Here is a 24,337-nt window from a genome sequence, read left to right as displayed (position 1 = left end):
TGCGTGCGCGGCCCCGCCGCCTGCGTCACTAGGAAGCGCGCGCCCGGGCCGCCGCCGCCGCCGCCGCCGCCGAATCCCCAACAAGGAGCGGAGCCCGCGGCCGCCGCCGCCGCAGCCGCTGCCGCCGCCGCCGCCCGCCCGCTGGCGCCCGCGCAGGCCCGGCCGCGGCCCAGGTAAGCGCCCGCCGCCCCCCCCGCGGCGAGGCCTCTCGCTCCGCCGCGCGCCGCCGTCCAGTCAGGGGTCCCTGCGGAGCGTCAGGACGTTACGGCGGGGGGAGGGGAGCGGGGGAGGGGCGGCGGCGCGCGGCGGGCGTCACGGGCGTCACGGGCCCGCGTCAGGCGCGTCGGCGGCGGCGCGGCCTCCATCTTGCCGGAAGGCTGCGGGCCGCGGGCTGCGGGTGCCGGGGAGGGTCTTAGGCCGGGCTGCGTGGAGAGGGCCACGTGGCTACCCCCCTTCCCGTGGGACAGCGTGAATTCTCCCCTTCCCTGGGGGCCTTGTGGATGTCCCTCTCCCTTGGGGGCCTTGTGGATACACCCCCTCTCGTGGGGGCCTGGTGAATGCACCCCCTTTCCCGTGGGGGCTGCGTGCGTGCAACCCTTTGGTGAGACCCGTATCTCCTTGGTCTCCGTGGTAGGAACCAATCACTATGGGTCCATTGCCAGTAATGACCTGTCACATATTTAACTTTATAGTTCATGTAGTCGAGCGACACTTCCAGTGAATCAACGTTTTCTTTCTTTGCTAACACTGCAAATACAGTTTCAGTTACATCAGTATTTTTTAACTTACAAAAATCTGTGCATAACTGAAGTATATAACTTGATGAGTTAAGTGTGCACCCGTAAAACCACAGTCTATGCTATTAACCTGTCAATCACCTCCAGAAGTTTATTCCCGCTCTCATTAGTTTGTGATAAGAACGCTTAACTAGCAAAATTTTAAGTATACAGTACGATATTGTTGACCACAGGTCCTATGCTGTACGTTAGATTTCTAGGACTTAGTCATTTCGCATAACTGAAGCTTTGTACTTTTTGATGTGTCCCATTCCCCCTCCACCAGCTCCTGGCAACCGCCATTCCACTGTCTGCTTCTCCGCGTTTGACTATTATAGATTCCTCATGTAAGTGGTAGCATGTAGTATTTTGTCCTGTGTCTGGCTTATTTCCCTTAGAATGACGTTCTCTACATTCATCCACGTTGTCACAAATGGCAGAATTTCCTTTTTTTTTTTTTTAAGGCTAAGTTATATTTCATTGTATGTGTATACCAAATTTTTATTCAGTCATCTGTCCGTGGGCATTTAGGTTGCTTCCATATCTTGGCTATTGTAAATAATGCTGCAGTGAACATGGGGTGCAGGTGTCTCTTGGGTATCCTGATTTGTTTTCCTTCCGATGTACACCCAGAAGTGGGGTTGCTGAACATATGGTAGTTCTATTTTTAGTCTTTTGAGGAACCTGGGTACTACCGTTTTCATAGTGGCTGCACCAATTTACCTTCCCACCAACAGTGTATGTCAGTCCGTTTCGGGTAAAACCAAATGGATTAAATAAATTCCAAATGTAACAAGATAAATTAAGCAGACTGTTAAAAAATTGTCTCTTTGTAGGAAGTATAAAACTTTGGGAAGACATACTGGACGGGGGGCGGGGTGGGGCGGGGATTTGTACATATACATCATACACTTAAGAGCCAGGTGCGTCCTGGCTGGGTGTGATGCAGGGTGTGGTCGAGACTGGTCAGCTAGTGCATTGCGCCCCCCTCGCCCCCAGGAGGGCAGGGCCAGGAAGCCCAGATTCTCAAGGAAATGCAGGACTAGGGGGACCACCTCTAGGGATGAATTCTTGTGACATTTTTCAAGAGAAGCCGGAAATCTGATTTTTAAAATGTGAACCCTGTAAAATTTGAAAAAGCTGGCAACTAATTAAAAATTTTGAAACACAGTGAGAATCAAAGAAATTGTGCTGGGACTTCCCTGGTGGTCCAGTGGGTAAGACTCTGCGCTCTCAATGCAGGGGGCCTGGGTTCGATCCCTGGTCAGGGAACTAGATCCCGCATGCATGCTGCAACTAAGAATTTGCATGCCACAACTAAAGATCCCGCATGCTGCCATGAAGATCCGGCGTGCCGCAACTAAGACCCTGCGCAGCCAAGATAAATAAATAAATATTAAAAAAATAAAAGTTGTGTCTGTGGGCCACTGCTTTGTGACCTCTGCTATGTTTCTAGTGGTATTTTTATCAAAACAAAGTATTTGTGATTATTTGGAAGACAACGGCAAGTCAGACCTGAATCCAGTGTGCTGACCGCGCGCGTCTTCGTCCTGGTTTTGTGTATTTATGCCTCAGAGTGCTACTTTGGAAACTTCCTCCTGTCTGCTTTACCTCAAGGTTAACTGGGAAAGACGAATTTTGAAAACTTGACATTGGAGAGGCAGGAATTCCGGTTTGTGTGTTCCCACTGCTTAGCGCTCTGTGCGGTTTCGAGATGTGGGTGAGGACAGCCGCCCATAGGGTGGGTCCCTGCCTTTCTGCAGCTTTGAGCTCAAGCGTGGCTTTCTGGCCCCCTTGGAGTCCACCCGGTGAAAGCAGCGGTACCTCGGTGAGAGCCAAGCACCACGGAGCAACGTTACTTTAAGGGCGACTTTAAAGTGGTCTTTTTTTTTGGCCAACGTGCGGCTTGTGGGATCTTAGTTCCCTAACCAGGGATTGAACCCGTGCCCCCTGCATTGGAACCGCGGAGTCTTAACTGCTGGACCTCCAGGGAAGCCCCCCTACGTGTAGCTTTTTGAGGAACTGCCAGACTGATTTCCACAGCGGCTTCACCGTTTTGCTTGTCTGCTGATGGTGCACAGTGTTTCCAGTTTCCCCGCATGCTGACCACATGTACTTTCCGTTTGTTTATAATAACCATCCTGATGGGTGTGAAGTGGTGTCTCCTTGTGGTTTTTGTGTGCATTTCCCTAGTGATTAGGGATGTTGGGCATCTTTTCAGTGGCGTACAGGTTCTTTGCATGTTTCCTGTGGAGAAATGTCTACCCAGAGTCCTTTGCCCATGCTTTAAGTTGTTTTGCTCTTGTCGAGCCGCATCCTGGATGTGAATCCCTTGGCAGACACGTGCTTTGCAGGCACTTGCTTCCAGTGTGTAGGTGGTCTTTTCAGTCTCCTGAGAGTGTCCTTTGATGCACAATCGTTTTTAATTTTAACGGAGTCTAATTTATGTGTTTTTTCTTTTGTTGCCTGTGCTTTTGGTGTCATATTCAAGAAATCATTGCCAGGAACCCCCTGATGGTCCAGTGGTTAGGACCCTGTGCTCTCACTGCCGAGGGCCTGGGTTCCATCCCTGGGCAGCAAACTAAAATCCCACAAGCTGTGCTGGTGCAGCCAAAAACAAAGAAACAAAGAAAGAAAAGAAAAAGAAAAAGAAATCATTGCCAAATCCAGTGTCAGGAAGATTTTCCCTTGTGTTTTCTTCTAAGGGTTTTACAGTATTTGCTCTTATGTTTGGATCTTTGATCCGTTTTATGTTAATTTTTGTCTGTGGTGTAAGGGTCCAGCCTCATTCTTTTGCCTGCAGATGTCCAGTTGTCCCAGCTCCACATATGGATGAGACTGTCCCCATTCCCCATTGAATGGTCTTGGCACCCTTGTCAAAAATCAGTTGACCATATATGCCAGGATACAGTAGCATTTTTTTTTGGCCAATTTAATTTTTTTAAAAGATTCGCAAATGGTAAACTTTTATGGTTGTTTGGTGTACAGTTCTGTGAGTTTAACACCTGTATAGATTCATCGTGTAGCTGCCCCCATGATTGGAATACAGAACAATCCCGTCACCCCCAGAATCTCCCTTGTGCTGTCCTTTTATGCCTATCCTCCTCCCCCAGCCCCTGGCACCAATGATTGGTTCTCTTACCACTAGAGTTTCGTCTTTTCCAAAATGTCATGTAAGTGGGCTCATACAGCCTACAGGCCCACCTTGTTTTATTGGGCTTCACTTTTTGTGCTTCGCAGATACTGTATTTTTTACAAATTGAAGGTTCGTGACAACCTTGCATCGCGCAAGTCTATCAGTGCCATTTTTCCAACAACATTTGTTCACTTTGGGTCTCTGTGTCACATTTTGGTAATTCTTGGAATTTTTGAAACTCTTGCATTATTAATATGTTTGTTACAGTGATCTGTGATCCGTGATCTTTGGTGTTACTACTAAGACTCTGAGGGCTCAGATGGTGGTTAGTATTTTTTAGCAATAAATTATTTTTTCATTAAGGTATGTATGTCATTTTTAGGCGTAATGCTATTGTACACATAATAGACCATAATATAGTGTAAATATAACTTTTATATGCACTGAGAAACGAAAAACGTCACGTGCCTCACTTTATGGTGGCATTCGCTTTATTGTGGTGCTGATACCTCCAGGGTCTGCGTGTGTAACCCACTCAGCATGATTCTCTGGAGATCCATCCAGGTTGTTGCACATGTCAAGTACCTTATTTATTTATTTACTTATATTGCTGAGGAGTATTCTTTTGTAAGGTTTGTTTCTCTTTTCATCTACTGAAGGTCATTTGAGTTGTTTCCAGTTTCTGACAGTTATGAATAAAGCTGTCATAGAATTGTGTGTACGGGTTTTTAAGGAAACCCAAGTCTTCGTTTCTGTGGGGGAGATACTTAGGAGTGGGGTTGCTGGGTCCTGTAATAAGAGTACACGTAGCCTTCTGAGAAACGTCCAGACCCTTTTCAGAGTGGCCGCACCAAGCAGCTGTGTGAGAGTTCCAGCTGCCGCACATCCTCACAGTCTTTGTATCGCCAGCTTTTTGTTGGCGCTTTTTGAGCCGTTCTAATAGGTGTGGTGGTATCGTTATGGTTTGGGTTTGCATTTTCCTGTGGGTTAATGATGCTGAGCATCTTTCTGTGTGTTTACTGTTTTTTCTTTTACTATTTATTTATTTGGCTGCACTGGGTCTTAGTCGCGGCACGTGGGCTCCTTTAGTTGCGGCATGCGGGATCTAGTTCACTGACCAGGGATCAAACCCAGGCCCCCTGCACTGGGAGCGCAGAGTCTTAACCACTGGACCACCAGGGAAGTCCCTCTGTGTGCTTATTTGGACTTCCCTTTTGGTGAAGTGTCTGTTCAAACCTTCTGCCTCCTTTTATTTATTTATTTAAAAAAATTATTTGTTTATTTGGCTGCGTCGGGTCTTAGTTGCGTCGTGCAGGCTTAGTTGCTCTGCGGCATGTGGGATCCTAAGCTCCCTGACCAGGGCTCGAACCCACGTCCCCTGCATTGGAAGGCGGATTCTTAACCACTGGACCACCAGGGAAGGCCCCACTTCTGCCTGCTTTTAAGTTGTGTTGTTGTTGTTGAGTTCTTTGTATGTTCTGCACACGAGTTCTTTGTCAGACATGCGATTTGCAAGCATTTTCTTCCACCTATAGCTTGTCTTTGCATTTTCCACTATATTCTCTCTTCGCTGAATTGTAACATACATACTTCATTTTGGAGCAGGTTTATGTTCACAGCACAGTTGAGCAGGAGCCCCCAGAGCTCCCAGGCACCCCCTTCCCAGCCTCCCTCAGCACGAACATCCTCACCAGAGTAGTATGTTTGTTACAGTCACAAACCCCAGTTGACCCATCATCAACCAGAGTCTATAGTTTACATTGGGGTTCACTTTTGGTGTTGTACAGTGTATGTTTTAGTTTTATATTTTTTAATTAAGCCTTAAGTTTTCAGAGCACTTGCAGGTTTACAACAAAATTGAGAAAGAGTTCTAGAGACTTCCCGTGTACTCCCTGCCCCCACACGTGCACGGCTTCCCCTATTAATGAAATCACTCAACAGAAGGGCATGTTTTTTTACGAAGGATGAACCTACATTGACACATCAGAACCATCCAAAGTCCATAGTCTACCTTGGGGCGCCGTCTTGGTGGTGTACATCCCGTGGGTTTTGACAAATGCGTGATGGTGGATATCCACCATGACAGGATCACACAGAGTGGTGTCACTGCCCTAAACATCCTGTGCTTCGCCTGTTCATCCTGCTGCCCACCCCCCCAACCCTCTGGCAGCCACTGGTCTCTTCAGGCTGGCTTCTGTCACTTCACAGTGTGCATTTAAGGGTCTGCCCTGTCTTTTTTTTTTTAATAAATAAATTTATTTATTTATGGCTGCGTTGGGTGTTTGTTGCTGCGCGTGGGCTTTCTCTAGTTATGGCGAGCGGGGGCTACTCTTGTTGTGGTGCACGGGCTTCTCACTGTGGTGGCTTCTCTTGTTGCGGAGCAGGGCTCTAGGCGTGCGGGCTTCAGTAGTTGTGGCATGTGGGCTCAGTAGTTGTGGCTTGTGGGCTCTAGAGCGCAGGCTCCATAGTTGTGGCGCACGGGCTTAGCTGCTCCATGGCATGTGGGATCTTCCCAGACCAGGGCTCGAACCCGTGTCCCCTGCATTGGCAGGCGGATTCTTAACCACTGTGCCACCAGGGAAGTCCCCGCCGTGCCTTTCTGTGGCTTCATACCTCACTTCTTTTGCCTCTGGATGACCTTCCAGAGGTCATTACATGGAATATCCAGCTTGCTCACCCATTCGCATTTTGAAGGACTTGATTTTTCTGTCTGCTTAGAACAGTGTTCTCCCCTCAGAGGGATATAGCAGCAGGACCACCATGTGGGCCCTGGCACGATCCGCTTCGAAGCTGTAGATGGTCTATGTTTGCGCACATTGAGTCCCACCAGCAGTGTTGAGTGTTTGCTTTCAGCTGTCAGACGTGCCTGAGGAACTGAAGGGAACGATCATTTACGTGTTTATCCAGATACTTCCCGTTTTGGTTGCCTTCCTTCATTCCTGACGTTCCAGGCTTCCCTCTGCTGTGACTTCCTTCTGTCTGAAGTACTGCGTTAGGTCTGACTGTGGCCCGTTCTCTTCATTTTCCTTCATCTGGAAATGTCTTTATTGTGCCTTCACTTCTAAAGGGTCTTCTCACTGTTGTAGAATCCGGGCCGAGGCGCTTTTCTTTCAGCGTGTTAAGAATGTCCCTGCATCGGGCTCTGTGCTTCTGAGGGGAGAGCCCCACAGGCCTTCAAATTCTTATTCTTACGTGGAAATACACACCTTCTTATCTGCTGCTTTGGGGATGTTTTAACATTGTCCTTAGTTTTCGGCAGTTTGATTATGTTCTGGGCGTAGATTTCTTTGAGTTTATCCTGTGTGAGGTTTGTTGAGCTTCTTGAATGTATAAGTTTATAGTTTTCACTACATTTGGGAAGTGTTCAGCTATTATTTTTTCAGAGTTTTTTTAGCATCACGCTTTTTTCTTCTTTCCTTCTGGGCCTCTGGTGATACAGATGGCCACCTTTTTATATTGTTCTGCATTCCCTGAAGCTCTGTTCATTTTGTTTTTCCATCTTCTTTCTGTTGTTCAGATTAGATCATGTGTACTGATCTATCTTTATTTTCATTGCTGTATCTCTTTCCTCGCTCATCTCCATTCCGATATTGAGCCCACCAGGTGGATTTTTTTATTTCTGTTATTATAGTTTTTAATTTTCCGATTTCCACTAGGCTGTGGCTTCGGTTCCTGAGGCAGCCCGTTCGAGGATGGCTGGCTCCACGTGTGGAGCAGGAGTGCCCGCAGCTCTGAGGTCACTGTGGGTTCCGGTGGTCGCCTTGGATTGGGCTTCTCTTGTATAATTTTTCCCTTGAGAATCGGTCAGACTTTGCTGGTTCTTTGTGGGTTAGATAATTCTGGATCATATTCTGGATACTTTGAATATTGTGTTGTGAGGTTCTGGCTCTTGTTTAAACCCCGTGGAGGATGGAGCGTTTTGTTGTAGCAGGAAATGGAGCTGGGTTGCGGGTTCTGAGCCCCCTCTGTGGGCGGGCATGGACCTGAATCAGTTCAGCCTTCCAGCCTGTGCAGTGTTCTCTGGATCTGTCCCATAGGTGCCACCCAAGGCCAGTCTGAGACCTGGTGGGGGTCGATCCTGGAGGTCGGTCCGCGAAATCTTTGGTTTGCCATTTAGGGTCAGGTCCACACACGGACAGGTGAGGAGTGACCCAGTCCTTCGCACACAGCTGGGGGCAAGCGCTTTCCGCCTCCCTCCTCTCCGCAGTCTCCTGCGTTCTCTCTGACCCCCAGAACGCCCTTCCTTGTGCTTTGGCTAAAAGCCAGGTCTCTCACGTGTCCTCTGTGCTGCGATGCATCAGTACCTGGTCTGCCCTGAGCCAAGCGCAGAGGATGGAGAGCAGGAGAGCAGTGGGGTGCCTCTGGGTCCCCGGAGTTTTCGGTGCCTGCCTGGCCGTGACTGTCATGGAGTCTAGAGGGCCTGGGGCTTGCTGGAGGGCAGAGCCAGCAAAGACAATAATGCCTGGGAGGGTCTCGCAGACCAGAGACAGGATCCATCTCCGAGGGCTTTCTTTTGTTTATTTTTGGGTCGTGCTGCAGCATGTGGGCTCTTAGTTCCCCACCAGGGATCGAACCTATGCCTTCTGCAGTAGAAGCACAGAATCTTAACCACTGGACCGCCAGGGAAATCTCTCCGCGGGCTTTCTGTGCACAGCCCTGAGTTCAGGGCATGGGACCCACCTCCAGAGGCGTATGCCCACATTCTGGTTCCTTCCCATCCCCCGCAGGTGACCACTGGGCTTTCAGGCCTGTCATGGCTCCGAGGTTCTTCCAGGGCTTCCTTTCTCAGTGCTCACTGCATCCTCGCCAGAGCCCGAGGCCCTGGAAGAGCCCTTCTCTTGCATTGCTTCTGTCAGAAGGTAGCGAGGTCCCCGTGCAGACCCTGTGCCCCCCTGTTGCCCTGCAGGCCCGGTGCCCTGGCACCTCCTGTCCGCTGAGCCATGGCCACCCCCGACGTGAGCGTCCACATGGAGGAGGTGGTGGTGGTAACGACGCCCGACACGGCGGCGGATGGCAGCGGCATGGAGGAGGTGAAGACCGTGCTGGTCACCACCAACCTGGCCCCGCACGGGTGAGGATGGGCACCCGGCCTGGGGGCAGGGGGCGCCAGGGGACGCAGAGCCGCCACCCGGCCAGGAGCGAGTAACGCTTCCCCGACTCTTCTCCCGACACCAAGGTCATGGCTTCATGCCCCTAAGCGCACGGTAACTTCTCCTCTGACAAGAACACAGTAGGGCCAGTTAGGAACTGGGTTTTCCAAGGGAACCTGAGGAGCAACGCCTGTGGGGTCAGCGGCGCGGTGAGCGCATGGCCCTGAGCCTGCCGTGCCGTGACCTCGGGCTGGACTGGCAAGTCGGGCAGAAATGGCAGCAGAGTGCGAGGCTGGCTGTTGTTGGGGGTGTTAATGTCTCCTCTCTCCTCCCCTCTGTTCCCAGGAGTGACCTGACGGAGGGTAACATGGAGACGGAAAACGCCGCGGCAGCTGCTGCAGCCGCGTTCACAGCGTCCTCGCAGCTCAAGGAGGCCGTGTTAGGTAGGGAGCCTGCCTTCTCGTGGCAGCGCCCGTAGGCAGCTCTGGAGGTGGCCTTTCCGAGGGGGGGTCCTCCCATCAGTAGGGGACAAGTCAGAGGTTCCCGAGGCTCTTCTGTGGGCTCTTCCTCAGAGGTGGCGCCACAGAGGCCCTGGCTGCAGAGTCTCCAGTGTGGCCTTGGCCTGTGGCTGGAGGGGAGAGCTTGGTTTTGTGGTCCTACTTAGTGTAGCTGTCAGTGAGTGGCGGTGAAGATGATTTATCACCTTTGGTCTTTTCCTGTTGCCTAACGCTGAAGGCCTCAGAGCTCTTCCAAGTGTTAAGAATAGGTTTTCTCTGGAATTGTGCCAGGCAAAGTTTGTTTCCTTCAGTGGCTCTGTACTTTGGGCTGATGAGAAATGTCCCGCCTACCTTGGTCCTGTCTCAGTCCCTCCTGGATTTTAGTTTCTGGTTTCTAGGTTGGTAGTTAATGTTGTGCTTTTGCAGAAAGTGCTTTGGAGAAGTTGTAACTGATTTTCTATGTTGCCCCTTTCCCTGTCGACACACCTGGTGAGAAGTGAAGATGGCTGAAGAGGAGGAGAGCCTGGAGGCCGAGATCGTGTACCCCATCACCTGCGGGGACAGCAGAGCCAACCTGATCTGGAGGAAGTTTGTGTGCCCCGGCATCAATGTGAAGTGTGTTCAGGTGAGGGTTCTGATGCAACCAGAGCACAGGCCTGTGTGCCGGGCTGCAGGGAGGGGACCCCAGTCCCGCAGCTGTGAAGCAAACAAAAGAAGACCCCTACGGCAGCGGGTGTGACCTGTAGGGGGCAGTTCAGAAGGCAGAAATCCCGTGCTTGGGAGAGCAGAGGAGAAGGAAGGAGCCTTCAGGGACAGACAGGATTGCCGCTGGGGCACACGGAGAGCCTCAGGGCAGAGATTCTCTGTTCCTGGAGCAAAGCTGTGGAGAGAGGCTGGGAAGGCAGCTCTGCTGAAGTTGGGATCGGCAGTGACTCTGCTGGGCAGGTTGAACGAGAGGGATGCTTTGCAAAGACTCATTAGCAGTCATGAGTAAGATGGAGGGGAGAGGTCTGCTCTTTCTGCAACATGGTAGTTTAGGTACCCAGACTCACCTTGTGCTGAAAAGAGCCAAAAATGCCACTTAAGATATTTTCGTAATGTATCTTCTAGATGCCTCCTGAAGCTGGCAAAAGAGGAGGAAATAGTCATGCCCAGGGCCTGAATAAAGGTGTATTATAGAGGGAGGCCAAGCACCTACCCCGGCTTTTGTCTGAGAGCCTTTGCCTGACGCTGATTTTCTCAGCCTCGTGGAGCTGGAGATGAGAAGGTGAAGCCCAGGGCTCCCAACTTGGGTGTGTTGTTGGGGGCAGAGATTGTCCCTGTGATGCTGCTACCCCTCAGTGTTGGGGGTTAGAGAGTATGCTAATCACATACTCCCCGTCCCCTCTATCCCCCAGGGCATGGAAAACTCCTGTCTCATGTCTTAGCACCGGGTGGAAGAGAGAACCCTCTTGAGGATTCACATGTGGCCTGTATAGTGTGAACACCTTTAGCTAAGAGTTTAGCCGTAGGTTGTTCCTGGCTGGCAGCTCCCCCAGGGATCTGACAAAAGCAAGTGAAAAATCCTTTTTGGTAGAACTCATCTTTATCTCAGGTTTCAAGTAATTTTGACAGACAAAGTTCCAAGAAAAGGAGCAGCTCACAGTAAAGCAAAACAAAACATTGAGCACACAGGAAATAAAGCCCCTGAATGAGTGCACTCAGAAACCACAGAGAGAAGAACCAGACCCACAGATGCTGCAGCTTGGAATTTGGAGACACAGAATATAAAATAATTATGTTTAATTTACTTCAAGAAATAAAAGAGGGCTTCCCTGGTGGCGCAGTGGTTGAGAGTCCGCCTGCCAATGCAGGGGACACGGGTTCGAGCCCTGGTCCGGGAAGATCCCACATGCCGCGGAGCAACTAAGCCTGTGTGCTACAACTACTGAGCCTGCGCTCTAGAGCCCGTGAGCCACAACTGCTGAGCCTGCATGTCACAACTACTGAAGCCCGCGCGCCTAGAGCCCGTGCTCCGCAACAAGAGAAGCCACCACAATGAGAAGCCCGTGTACCGCAACGAAAAGTTGCCCCTGTTCGCTGCAACTAGAGAAAGCCCGCGCACAGCAACGAAGACCCAACGCAGCCATACACACACACACACAAAAATTAATTAAAAACAACAACAACAAGAAGCTAGAGGGACTTCCCTGGTGGCACAGTGGATAAGACTCCAAATGCAGGGGGCCCGGGTTTGATCCCTGGTCAGGGAACTAGATCCTACATGCATGCTGCAACTAAGAGTTCGCATGCCACAACTAAGGAGCCCGTGAGCTGCAACTAAGGAGCCCACCTCCTGCAACTAAGACCCAGTGCAACCAAATAACTAACTAACTATTTAAAAAAAACAAAAAACAAACTAGAAGTGAAAAACAGAATTAAAGTTGAACGCTTAAGTGGCTGGATTTCACAGCACACTAGACACAGTTGAAGAGATAGTGAAATGGAAGATAGAGGTGAAGAGGTGATCCAGACAATGGTCCCCCAAAATGTCATGAGGGAAAATGGAAGCACAAGAAAGTCTAATGCATCCATCTGAATTCTGAGAGGAGAGAGCGTCTGAGAACTTTCAGAACCAAGGAAAGATAGCAGCCCACAGTTCAAGAGACTTAACAGATCCTCAACTGAATGAGTAAGAAGAAACCAGCCACATTTCAAAATCCATATAGGTGCCAGCTCAGAGGACCTTCCACTGGCTCCTGGGACACTTTAGCATCAAAATAATGAATGATAGTTAGGGATTATGATTCAAGTAAAAACAAGAATCTATGGGCCCATATTTATTGCAGTGTATTTCATGTTATTTATTTACATTGACACAAGGGAGAGGTTAAACTCCTACACCAACTAACAAATGAGAAGGGGTGCTGGAGCCAGAGTGCCGCAGGGGGTGCTGAAACTAGTCAGGGGAAGCTGGATGAGGGACAGTTGGTCTCCAGGTACCCCCATCACTGAGGCACTGCTTACAGAGGCAAAGCAGGAACAACAGGGGGAAGCCTGCAGATCACTCGCTAAATGTGATGGCGCTTGGGCATCAGTACCGGGGCCAGCCTCCATCCCGGCCTCCTGATCGAATGGGCAGGGATTCTGTGGCATTCCTGACAAAACCCCACAACCCGGCTCTACTCGGGAACACGCCAGACAGACAAAAACTGAGGGGCACAATTTTTGTCTACAAAAACACTGACCTGCATGCTTCACAGATGTCGAGGTCAGGAAGACACCATCGGGCCGAGGAGCTGCTCTGAGTCAGAGGCAAGACGCAGTGGTCAGTGCAGCGCAAAGTCAGGCCATGTCCTGCATCAGAGAAAAGTCGCCACAAAGGCCGTTATTGGGACAGTTTGTGAAATTGGAATATTGCCTGTGCATCAGATAATAATACATTAATGGTAGTTTCCTGATGTTGAGAGCTGTGTGTGGTTATGTAGGAACCTTGTTCTCAGGAAATAGGTGTGAAGGACTCAGGGCGGCTACCCCACGAGCGTTTAGAGATGGGCCCTGTGTGGAGAGCGAGCCTGGGGAAGGGGCCGCTGCGGCTCTGTACTGTACCTGCAGTTATTTTGTAAGGTTGAAATCACAGCAGAATTAAAAGTTAGAAGCAAAAGAGGTGTAATAATGAGAGCAGTGGAGCAAGACCCCCTGGCAGCTGAGCTCTAAAGACTCCTGGGGAGCCGGGGGACCGGCGCAGGGTGGGTCTCCTCAGGGAGCCGGGGGACCGGCGCAGGGCGGGTCTCCTCGTGCCAGGAGAGGAAGGCTGCACGCAGTGGAGTCGCCTTCAGAAACCGGGGAAACAGAAACGTTTTCAGGCAAAAGTGTGTTTGCCACCAGCAAGTCGTAACTAAAGGTATTCTAAGAAATGATTTCAGGCAGAGGGAAAGTGGCTCCAGAGAGGAGCTTTTAGGTGGCCAGAGGCGTGGAGAGTGGAGGAGCTGGGTGAGTCTAAGGTGATGGGCTCTGCAGTGCTGGTGTGCGTCCTAGGGGGCTCCGCATGCTCTGTGGTGGGACGGTTGGAGGGCTGTGAGTGGGATCAGCTGGCCCACCCTGACAGTGGGGCACACCTGCCCAGCCAGCAGAGGAGAGCCTGGTCCCCCAGAGGGAGGTGGGATGGGGGGCGCACAAGATGCAAGGGAGAGACAGGCCGGCAGGTGGTGCTGCAGTGTCCGGGTGCGGGCAGGGCCAGAGGCGATGGCCAGAGAGGGTGTCACGTGGTGGGGGCAGAGGCCGGGCCCAGTGTGGACTTCCTGGGCTCGGGCAGTGGCCAGCGAGGTCCTCCGACTCTGACTCTGCCTGTCTGCCCAGGCTCAGGCCTGGCTCCCGACCAGCTGACTGAGGGGATGAGTGGCTTCCTGACTCAGAGAGAAAGAGTGCAGGGCTCAGGCAATTAGGACAGCTGCTTCCGTCAAGAGGGGCTTCCCAGGCTGGTGGCGTTTGCCGCGACCAAGTGCACTGGAGATACAGGCAGACCTTGGAGATGCTGCAGGTTCAGTTCCAGACCGCCTCAGTAAAGCCCGTGTCTCAGTAAGAAGAGTCACACACACTGTTTGGTTTCTTCACACATATGAAAATTATGTTTACACTAGACTGTACTCTGTTAATGGTGTCATAGCAGTATGTCTAAAAACGATGTACATACCTCAATTTAAAAGCACTTTATTGCTAAAAAATGCTAGCCGCCATCTGAGCTTTTGGCGCGGCAGTAGTAACATCAAAGGCCACTGCTCACACACCATAACAACTATAGTAATAACGAAAAAGCTTGAAATATTGCGAGAATTACCAGAAAGTGTCACACAGACCTGAAGTGAGCAACTGCTCTTGAAAAACGGCGCCGATAGCCTTGCTCGAAACAGGGTTGCCACGAACCTCCAATGTGTAGAATATGACTATCTGTGGAGCGCTACAGAGCAAGTGTGGCTGAGTGGAGGTGCTTTTGCTCCAGCGGCATGGCAACCTGGGCCCAACCTGACACAGACTGCAGGGCGCCCGAGAGGCAGCCGCCCGGGAAGGGGACGCCTGGGACGGCCGGCACCCTGGCTGGGGCCCAGCTGTGCATCCAGGCCACAGTTGGAGCTTTCGTTTCTGCCTCTGCTGAGACCAGTGACTTATCCATCCCCAGCCTGCTTGTTTTCTTTCTTTTCTTTCTTTTTTTTTTTTAATAAAGCTGTGCGTGGGCTTTCTCTAGTTGCAGAGAGCGGGGGCTACTCTTCATCGAGGTGTGTGGGCTTCTCACTGTGGCGGCTTTTCTTGTTGCTGAGCACAGGCTCTAGAGGCATGAGCTTCAGTAGTTGTGGTATGTGGGCTCAGTAGTTGTGGCACGTGAGCTCAGTAGTTGTGGCTCGCAGGCTCTAGAGCGCAGGCTCAGTAGTTGTTGTGCACTGACTTAGTTGCTCCATGGCACGTGGGATCTTCCCGGACCAGGGCTCGAACCCGCATCCCCTGCACTGGCAGGCGGATCCTTAACCTCTGTGCCACCAGGGAAGTCCTTTGTTTTCTAAGTAAATGCAGTTTTATGTTTGTTCTTTGGTTCCAGTAATTTCTTGTTTAATAAGACTGAATAGGATACTTTACCTTCTCAGGCCACTGTTGGGGGAAACTAGCAGACCTGTGAGGAGTGGGGGCAGGTCCCTGACTTTGAAGTGGACATATGCTCCTGGGCCGTGAAGGGTGCCGTTAGGGGTGGGCCAGACCGGCTGAAGGGACATTCACAGCTGACCCTGTGCACTGTGTCTCCTGTTACTTGGTGTGATATATGTGTACATTATTTGTGGAATAAGTTATGCGTAAGGAGGTTTGCCAGTTGCTGTCTGAAGGGAGGGAGAGAGCGCTGTGCCTTTCTGAGTGGTGTGGGGTCCTTGGGTCCCCGGCGTTGGGTGTGTGGCTGGGGGGAGGCGCCAAGCACTTAGCTCCCTCCCCGCTGGGGGTCAGTGTCTGACTACCCGCTGGGGGTCAGTGTCTGACTACCCGCTGGGGCAGGAGGAGGCCAGCTCCCCACTCCAGCCCCTGTGCACAGGGGTCAGGCTCGTCTCACATGGTGGTTCTTTCCTGAATCCTGAATGTCAGGTTGAGAGCCGGCCCACGGCTCCACCACATCTGCCCTGCCGTCCACCCCCTTTCCCAGGCCAGCTCTGGGGGGGCGGTGGTGTCAGGCAGGAGAGAAGGGCGGTGGGGAGGCTCTGTCCTGATTTTGCTCTGCTCTTCCCTCCACAGTACGATGAGCATGTCATCAGCCCCAAGGAGTTTGTGCACCTGGCCGGCAAGTCCACCCTGAAGGACTGGAAGCGAGCCATCCGCATGAACGGCATCATGCTCAGGTCGGTGGGGCGTGGGGGCGGGGGACCGGCTGGAGGGACTGGGCAGGGGTGGGCCGGTGACCCTATGTCGGGGAGCACTGTGGCCACTGCTTTTTCCTTGGGTTTTGCGTTTTGAGGATGAGGGGCATTTTCTACGTGAGGATTGTGGACAGCGTCCCGGGGCTGGGCCGCCCACACCCCTGCCAGCGCGTGACCCTGTCAGACTTGCAGGGCTTTCTGTCTTGCTTTTTTTAAAATTTATTTATTGTTTTTGGCTGCATTGGGTCTTTGTTGCTGCATGCGGGCTTACTCTTCGTTGCGGTGTGCGTGCTTCTCACTGCGGTGGCGTCTCTTGTTGTGGAGCACGGGCTCTAGGAGTGGTGCGGGCTTCAGTAGTCGTGGAGCGTGGGCTCAGTAGTTGTGCAGCGTCGGCTCAGTAGTTGTGGCTTGCGGGCTCAATAGCTGTGGCTCGTAGGCTCTAGAGCTCAGGCTCAGTAGTTGTGGTGCACAGGCTTAGTTGCTCTGTGGCATGTGGGATCTTCCCGGACCAGTGCTCAAACCCGTGTCCCCTGCATTGGCAGGCGGATTCCCAACCACTGCACCCCCAGGGAAGCCCTTTCTGTCTTGGTTTGATCACCACCAGTCCGTTACCGAGGCACCTGTGACTGTGTCACCAGGAAGACACTGGCCGTGAAGCTGTCTGCACGTCAGGACAGTGGCCAGGGCAGCCTTCTTCCTTCTGAGGCAGCACCTACCCCCGTGTGTCTCCCACCATCACCCCAGACTCGGGTCCCTGTTGAGAGCCTGCGCTTCTTTAAGCTGCTGTGTGTTGGTCTGTCCAGTTGTCCAGACATCGTCCTTTCTGGATGACCAGTCTGCCAGCAAGGGTCCTGTCCGGACTGTCTTTGTTCACTGGCAGCATTGGTCTCCTCCAAGCTGCACTGTTCCTGTGACCTTGTGACAGTCGTGGCGTTGACGCTTTCAGGGTGTCTTGGCCTAGAGCCCCAACTTTCCTGTTTTTAGAGTCAGTCCTGCTGGCCTGTGCCCCATCAGCTTCCCTTGTTGGTGGCGGGGTCTTGGTGTGGCGTCCACTCACCTTTCTCCCTGTACACTGCGTCTTCCCTTTGAAATTAAGTAGGAATTGGTGGGAAGCTTCAGGCTGGCTCTTCGCTACTTCACACCGACATCAGGTCCTAGAATGTCGAGGGTCTGGAGTGTCCTGCTCAGGCTCTCCCGTGGGGCCCTCTGCGGTGCCTGTTCCACCAGCCGCCCTGGTGGGTGTGGCCTGTCACGGGTGGCCTTCGGAGCTCCTCCCTTCCACCTGTGAAACGGGAAGGGTGATGCCGCTTCCAAGAAGGCTGAGGACAGACTAGGCTTTTGCATTTATACCCCCAGGAGCGTTAATGCCTGATTTCCGTGTTCTAACATTTTCTGCTTTGGTGGTAACGGCTCGCCCCTCCGAATTGGGCCCTGCTGCTTGCCTGTCCAGAGACAGCCATGGTTTTTCATGGTGTCCAGAGGGGCGGGATCTGGTTGCTTTGCTGCTGAAGGGGCCCCTCTCCTTCCTGTGTTTATTCCCGGGGGAAGCGGCTTCTTGCTGTCCTTGGGCATGTCTGCTGCCCTGGGTGCCTGCAGCCCGTGGGAGCCCTGTCACTCTCCCTGGGGAGCCCCTTCCTTCCCCCGGAGCAGCTTTGCACCCTCCCATCAACCCAGCTCTTTCCTCTCTCAGCCCCACCTGCCGCCGGGCGTGAGTATCTTGGTGGTGCGGCTGTGACTGTTTCATTGGAAGAGCACCGCCGGGAGGTGCCGTCTGCTGCACTCCCTGGAGCCAGCGCGTTCACGCTGCCCCAAGGCCGAGGTGGGCGGCAGCCCCAGAGCCGTCCGATCCTTTCGCGGGTCGAGGCAGGCCAGTTGAGATGCACCGAACTGAAGCCCAGGAGCTCTGGGAGAGGCCAGAGAGGAGGGCCTGGGGGGCGTCCCAGCAGGCAGGGCACATGTGGCGCCTTCCTGGTAAAACTGAGGCTGGGAGGTGACACAGCGAGAATCCAGAGGCGCTGGCGCTGTTGGTGCTTCTGGAGGGTCTCGATTTTTGGGCCACGCACCAGGCGGGTGTGCCGCCGTCAGCACCTCTTTTGGCCCTGAGTCGTCCCCCCCCACCCCGGGGCTGGCGGGCAGCAGAGCATCTCGGAGAGGCCCAGCCCCTCAGTGCTGACCGGCGTCTCTGGACAGCCACCTCCCTCGGAGCACCAGCCACTGTGGTCGCCCTTCCTGTGGACAGAGCCACACGCAGGCGTCCCCACGCCACCTGAGAGAGCTGTGCTGGGGTGTTGGAGAGGCCTGCCCGGGAGCCCCGGTGGAGCCTGCCTCCGCAGACACACCACTCTGGGCCCACCCCGGGGCAGGCCTTCCGTGGCTGACACCCCGCCCTCCTCTGCGCAGGAAGATCATGGACTCCGGGGAGCTGGACTTCTACCAGCATGACAGGGTCTGCTCCAACACCTGCCGCAGCACCAAGATCGACCTCTCGGGGGCCCGTGCATCCCTGGGCAGCCCCACGCCTGCCGAGTACATCCCGCTCACGCCTGCCACGGCCGACGGTACGTGCTGGGCCACCTCTGCTGCCGGCCACAAGCGGGGCCTCCCTGTCCACTCAGCTGTCCCTTCCAGGCCCCAGGGGTCCGCAGCCACCTCCCTCCTCACCGAGGAAGTCTAGCTGAATTGCTGTTTCATCCACAGGGAAGACTGAAGTACTTCCTCTTTCTAAGCCATTTTTATTATAAAATACAATGATTCACGTGTAGAGAAAAGTATGAAGAATAACAGAGCAAACGTGCAGTGCCCACCCCCGGCTTTGGCCAGTGCAGGGAGCGCCCCACGCGCCTGGTCTGCCCTCTGTCCTTGCCCTGGGGCCGCTCCCCATGGCGCTTGGTTCCGGCTCGTGCACTTCCCGCAACTTGAGATTTGTTGATGTGTTTATGATGTTCTGCGTTGGCATCTGTTGCTCTAACTGGTAGAAGGACTAAACATTTCCTGGAATTCTTTCCAGATTTTTGAATACAGAGGTTCTTTTTAAAACAAGTTAGCATGAAATCCGGTCCCAAGTTCCCTGTTCATGTTGCCCATTGATAACTTGGTGGCGCTACCTTTCCTGTGATGGGAATTGCATTGTCCCTAAGTTGTTGCTCCACAGGTCAGTCTGGGCCTGCTGCCGCGTGGCCAGGGACTGTCCTTATGGCTGACCAGACGGTGGTTGGTCGAGGGGCCTTGTCCTGTACTTAGGAGGATGGAGAGGGAGGCTTGGGGGCAAAGTGAGGTCCTGGGGTTCACCCCAAATGAGTCCCTGCCCCCCCTACCTGCACGGGCTGGCAGCTGGCCCAGTGTGGGAGTCCCTCCCAGGAGCTCTAGGAACACGCAGGCTGCCGGCAGTCAGGGCTGGCCCTGGGACTGCACTACACAGTGTGGGAGGGGCTGGGTCACGGTAAGGCCCCCGCCCCCGCCCCCAGGAGACACAGGGAGACAGCACTCCTGGTGGGCCAGTGGCTTCCGTGGGAACAGGGCCTCCTCCGGGTCATTGGGTCCAGACTCTCTGTTCTGCCTTGTAAAAGGCGGCCGCAGTGACAGATCTCCAGGAAGGCTCTGGGCGCTGACGCTCCAGTCAGAGCGCCGTGTCCGGTAAAGGCCACATGGGGTTTGGGATTTAGCTCTTAGAAGCCTGTTGTCCCTGGGTGGCTTGGATGGTGTGTCGCTTTGCTTAAACTCACCTCCATGGTGGTCTCTTCAGCCAGAGTCCTCAGAACACCTGCGTTGCCTCTCTGCACCAGCCCAGACTAGGAAGGAGCTATTTCAGGCATCTCGCATCCCCAGCCGACGTCTGTCAGATGTGAGCGAGGCTGGAGTGAGGTCAGGGGGCGCACCCAGAGGCTAGGCTTCCAGGCTTGTTGCTCAGCCCCAATGGCCAGATCCAGACCGTGTCCAGGACTCCGCAGACACTGGAGTCAGAGGTGGCCCAGCTGGGGTGGCTTGCGTCTCTAAGTCCCGCTTCTGATTTACAAAGACGGAAGCATGGTAGCTGCCGAGACGGATGCTTAGTGTCAGTGAGACAGAGACCCCAAGAGCAGGCCAGGCAGAAAGGCTGGCCTGTGGCCCCTGGCCAGCAGGCTGTAGAAGCTTGTGGCCGTGACAAGGACAGCAGCATGTTGAGGACACGTGGACAGGTTCGAGGAGGCATGTTCCAGCTCCTTCTTTTTACATGTTTAACAGTGAATTTAGAACGCAGGGCACGTGCATGCTCTGTTGTGCTCGTGCACCTCAGTCAATTTTGTGAAAATGCGGGTGGCTGCGGCGAGTCAGAGCTGGGGTGGGTGGTGGGTGGGACGCTGGCCTGTCGCAGGCGAAGCTCACCGGGCTCATCTTGGTTGCAGTGAACGGTGCTCCTGCCACTATCACCATCGAGACTTGTGAGGACCCTGGGGACTGGACCACAGCCGTCGGAGGTGCGGGCTGGGCTTCTCACGGTGGGGGTGGGGCCTTCCTGGGCTTCTCACGGCAGGGGCGGAGCCTTCCTGAGCGGCTCACGGCGGGGGCGGGGCCTTCCCGTGGCTTTTCACCGAGGGGGTGCGTTGGGGCGGGGCTCCGATCTGCGGCTGGTTTCGCCTTTGCGGACCGCCGGGCGTCCTCTTGCAGGAAGTGCAGGGCCCACCCACTGGACTTGCGCGTATGGTTGTGGGGGGCACTACTGCCCCTCAGAGCCGTGTTCTCCTGGCAGTTCTTTGCTCCTCCGTGTGGTTGGAACCGGCGGTGGGGCTGCCTGTGCAGGACTCCCCATCTCTGAGCCGCTCCTTCTCTCACAGATGACACGTTTGCCTTCTGGCGAGGGCTGAAGGACGCAGGCCTGCTGGACGAGGTCATACAGGAGTTCCACCAGGAGCTGGTGGAGACCATGAAGGGTCTGCAGCAGCGGGTCCAGGACCCTCCCCTGCAGCTCCGAGGTGAGCGGTCTTGCCCTGCCCTGGTCTGTGGGCCCGGAGGCCTCTTCTGCTCGTGGTGGTGGCGGTGGTGGGCGGCTTCAGGACGCCCGTGGGTGCAGCCTGCTCCTTCTGGCTCCGAGCTGAGCCCAGCAGCGTTGGCGGGGGTGGGCAGTTAGCCTGTTCCCACCAGGTCCCTCCTTGCCACGGGGACGAAGCTGAGGCCGGGAATCAGTAACCTGCTGGGCCCAGCCCCTCATCTCACCGGGGGGCGTGGCGTGCCCCAGACCCTGCTGTGGGCCGGTGCGTTCTCACTGTGTGCTCGCCCTGCCCTTGTAGACGCCGTCCTCCTCAACAACATCGTGCAGAACTTCGGCATGCTGGACCTCGTGAAGAAGGTGCTGGCCAGCCACAAGTGCCAGATGGACCGCTCGCGGGAGCAGTACGCCCGCGACCTGGCAGGTACGCTGGCCTTGCGCCGTGAGCCGCCCAGCTGCGCGGGGGCGGTGACCCCGAGATGACCCCAGCCAGGCTTCCGGTGAATTCCCCCTCGGCCCCGCGGTTTGCCTGTGAGGCGGCACCTTCCTGGGGGGGTGCCTGCGGCCACGCGTGAGACAGGCTGCTTACGCTGTGCCCTCCTTATCTTAGTACGTCACCGAGGCAGCTTTCCTGCGAGCGCTAGGATGATTGGAAACAGTACAGGGAACAGGGGAGGCCTGTCCCCACGTCGGGCGGAGCCAGGTAGCTGCTCAGGATGACTCTTTTGCTTCCTCAGAGCGGTGGGTCCCCATCAGAGCAGGCCCCACACAGAGTGTCACTGCAAGGGCCGTGGGGGACAGGACAGAGCATCACCGTGAGGACGTGAGGGTCAGGCCCCAAGTCAGCGCAGGCCCCGGCCAGGGCAGGCTGTGGGTGCCCGCTGTGCCCCGCGGTCACGCCCTGTCGCTGTCGCCGCAGCCCTGGAGCAGCAGTGTGACGAGCACCGCCGTCGGGCCAAGGAGCTCAAGCACAAGTCGCAGCACCTCAGCAACGTGCTCATGACGCTGACGCCTGTCTCCCTGCCCCCCCCCGTGAAGCGGCCCCGGCTCGCAAGGGCCACGTCCGGGCCGGCCGCCATCGCCTCGCAGGTGCTCGCCCAGTCCGCCCAGATCGCCCTGACCCCCGGTGTGCCCGTCTCCCAGCTCACCAGCGTGCCGCTGGGCAAAGTGGTGTCCACCCTGCCCTCCCCCATGCTGGGCAAGGCCATGCCCCAGGCTGCTCCGGCAAGCTCCCCCGCTTCACCGCTGCTTGGGGGCTACACGGTGCTGGCCTCCTCGGGCACTACCTTCCCCAGCACGGTGGAGATCCACCCGGACGCGTCCAGCCTCACGGTCCTGAGCACAGCCGCCATGCAGGACGGCAGCACTGTGGTCAAGGTGGTGAGCCCGCTGCAGCTGCTCACCCTGCCCGGCCTGGGCCCCACCCTGCAGAACGTGGCCCAGGTGTCGCCCGGGGGCAGCACCATCGTGACGGTGCCCACGGGGGCTGTTGAGAGCGCCGTGGCCGCCCCGGGACCCGAGGAGCACACGGCCACCATCGAGGTGGCCGCCATGGCGGAGGGCCATGAGCACAAGTAGCCGTTGGCGGAGGGCGAGGCCCCTCGTGAGCACAGGGCTGGCCGCCTCTCCTCAGGCCGTGGCTGGCCGGGAGCACAGCGCTGGCGCCCGGCGGGCCACGCGGGGCTGCTGAACCAAAGAGAGGAAACGCCAAAACAGACGGAGAGGAGAGGAGAGGGACGTGGCAGCAGCCTGAGACGGGTCCCCGGGTTCTGAGCCTCCTCCCCTGTTTTCTGGGAAATATATTTTTCCATCTGTTGCTTATTAATACTGTTTACATGTGGGGCCTTGGTCAGGAGCCAGGCCGGGGAGGCCAAGGGGGCCCAGGTGCAGCTGGCAGCAGAAGCAGGGCGGGGGGCGGGGCCTGGCCCACCGGCTGGGCCGGGCCGTTACTGACACGTGTCTTGGGAACTGTCCCAAGTGTGGAAACCCATGGATCCTATGGATTTGGTCTCTTCCCACAGTTTTCTGTAGGTTTAGCGTGGCCAGCGCCCTGTTCTCCCAGCTCTGGAACAGGCATCAGTGGTGCTGCAGGGCACCCAGGGGTCGGGGTGCAGACCCCGGGGCACCTGCCTGGCCAGAGGGGCCGAGGGGCCTGAGCAGCACAGGCCGGGGGGGGCACCCCGCCCCCACTCCTGCCTGGCAGGTGCTCAGGGGCTCAGGGGCCATTGCACACGCTCTGGGGGTATTTTTAAGTGAACTCCTTAGTAGGCTTCTAGGAAGAGTCAGGTTTATAGTGTTTTCAACCTAAACGACGCTGAGTGCCTCGGCTTCCCGACCTGTTCTGGGTTCCAGAGTGTTTTGTACACAGGGACTGTCGGGAAGGCCCCAGGGGAGCAAGATGGTGGGCGTCCCCCGCGGCTTTGGCCTGAGGAGGGCGCGTGGAAAGAACAAGCAGGGGCTCTGGGGGGTTCACTCCCAGTTGGGACGCGCCTCAGGTCAGGGCCCGTGATCCCCTGTGTTCAGCGTGCTGGTGGGGCCCCCTCCTGGAGGCGGGCGTTCGGGGCCAGTGCTGGGTGAGGTGGGGGCACCCAGATGCTCGCGGGAAGGATGTCCGCGGGCCAGTCGGCCCTCTGCCCTTCTGGTTGTGGGCTCAGGAGGAAGGCCAGGGGGGGGCCTTCCTGCAGGCCTTGGGCCACTGCAGCAGAGGGTCCCCACGGGCACCCTGGGCCTCCTGTCTGTCACCTGTGGAGACCCAGAGAGAAGCCACTGCCCGCCTCGCACTTTGAAGGGAACTGGGCTCCGTCCGCCCGTCCATCCGTCCTTCCGTCTGTCAGGCGGCCCGGACCCCCCCTCAGCACCCTCGCCCCGCGTCAAGCACCGAGGCTGTTTTGTTTCTGTCAGGTCCGGTTGGCCGTTGTCTCGGGCCTGCTGGTTTCAGCGCGGTGTCACTTCCCTGTTTGCTACACGCTCCTCTTCCAGGCGCGTCTCATACACGTGTGGTGGGAGCCCGCGGGCTAGGCGCCCAGCCCGTCCCGAGTCTGGCTCAGACCGTATCAGAACGCGTCGCGAGTGGAGCCGGGCGTCTTGTGCTTGGAGCCTCTCCGGTCAGACCTGCCACCTCTCGGAAGCCGCCCCGCCCGCAGGCCACGTGGCACCGGGAGGAAAGTTGGTTTCAGAGCCACACGGACGGAAGCCACCGACAGCTGCTCCTGTGGACACCGGCGCCTGGCGGGCCCTGAACCCGGGGTGTGGGGAGGGGCCCACTGTCCTCCAGGAAACCTCAGCCCACTGTGGGGTCGGGCCATCTCGCTGTCGCCACCCGCCACTTCCCCCTTCCACCCACTGGGTGCGTGCAGGCTGTCCCAGCTCGGGCGTCTGGGAAGGTAGAACCGGATCTGTGGGGCTCGGAGGCAGCCTGGGGAAGGGAGGCATCTGAGTTCTACTTTGTATGTTGTTTTGCAAGTATCTGCTTGGTACTTTGATTTAAAATAAAAACGTTTTTCATAA

At 55.5% G+C, this 24,337-nt stretch overlaps 1 protein-coding gene across 3 annotated transcripts; it reads left to right on the top strand.

The window, feature by feature from the left end:
• The first annotated feature begins 75 nt into the window (after positions 1–75).
• Positions 76–24,337, top strand: GMEB2 (glucocorticoid modulatory element binding protein 2). Of its 3 annotated transcripts, XM_067708729.1 has the most exons (11): positions 156–173; positions 1,063–1,123; positions 8,819–8,983; positions 9,348–9,445; positions 9,997–10,124; positions 15,746–15,849; positions 18,268–18,425; positions 20,250–20,321; positions 20,679–20,816; positions 21,132–21,254; positions 21,750–24,337. In XM_067708729.1, the coding sequence occupies exons 3-11, from the start codon at positions 8,853–8,855 to the stop codon at positions 22,406–22,408; spliced, it is 1,611 nt and encodes a 536-aa protein (XP_067564830.1). In that variant the 5' UTR covers positions 156–173; positions 1,063–1,123; positions 8,819–8,852; the 3' UTR covers positions 22,409–24,337. The 3 variants fall into 3 exon arrangements, with proteins under 3 accessions (XP_067564831.1, XP_067564830.1, XP_067564829.1); XM_067708730.1 differs by lacking the exon at positions 1,063–1,123 and having other exon boundaries at positions 76–173; XM_067708728.1 differs by lacking the exon at positions 156–173 and having other exon boundaries at positions 483–1,123.

The sequence above is a fragment of the Pseudorca crassidens genome, chromosome 15, assembly GCF_039906515.1.
Source record: "Pseudorca crassidens isolate mPseCra1 chromosome 15, mPseCra1.hap1, whole genome shotgun sequence".
Lineage (NCBI taxonomy): Eukaryota > Metazoa > Chordata > Mammalia > Artiodactyla > Delphinidae > Pseudorca > Pseudorca crassidens.
Note: the sequence above shows the minus strand (reverse complement) of the source record. Positions and strands in the feature narration are given on the sequence as shown.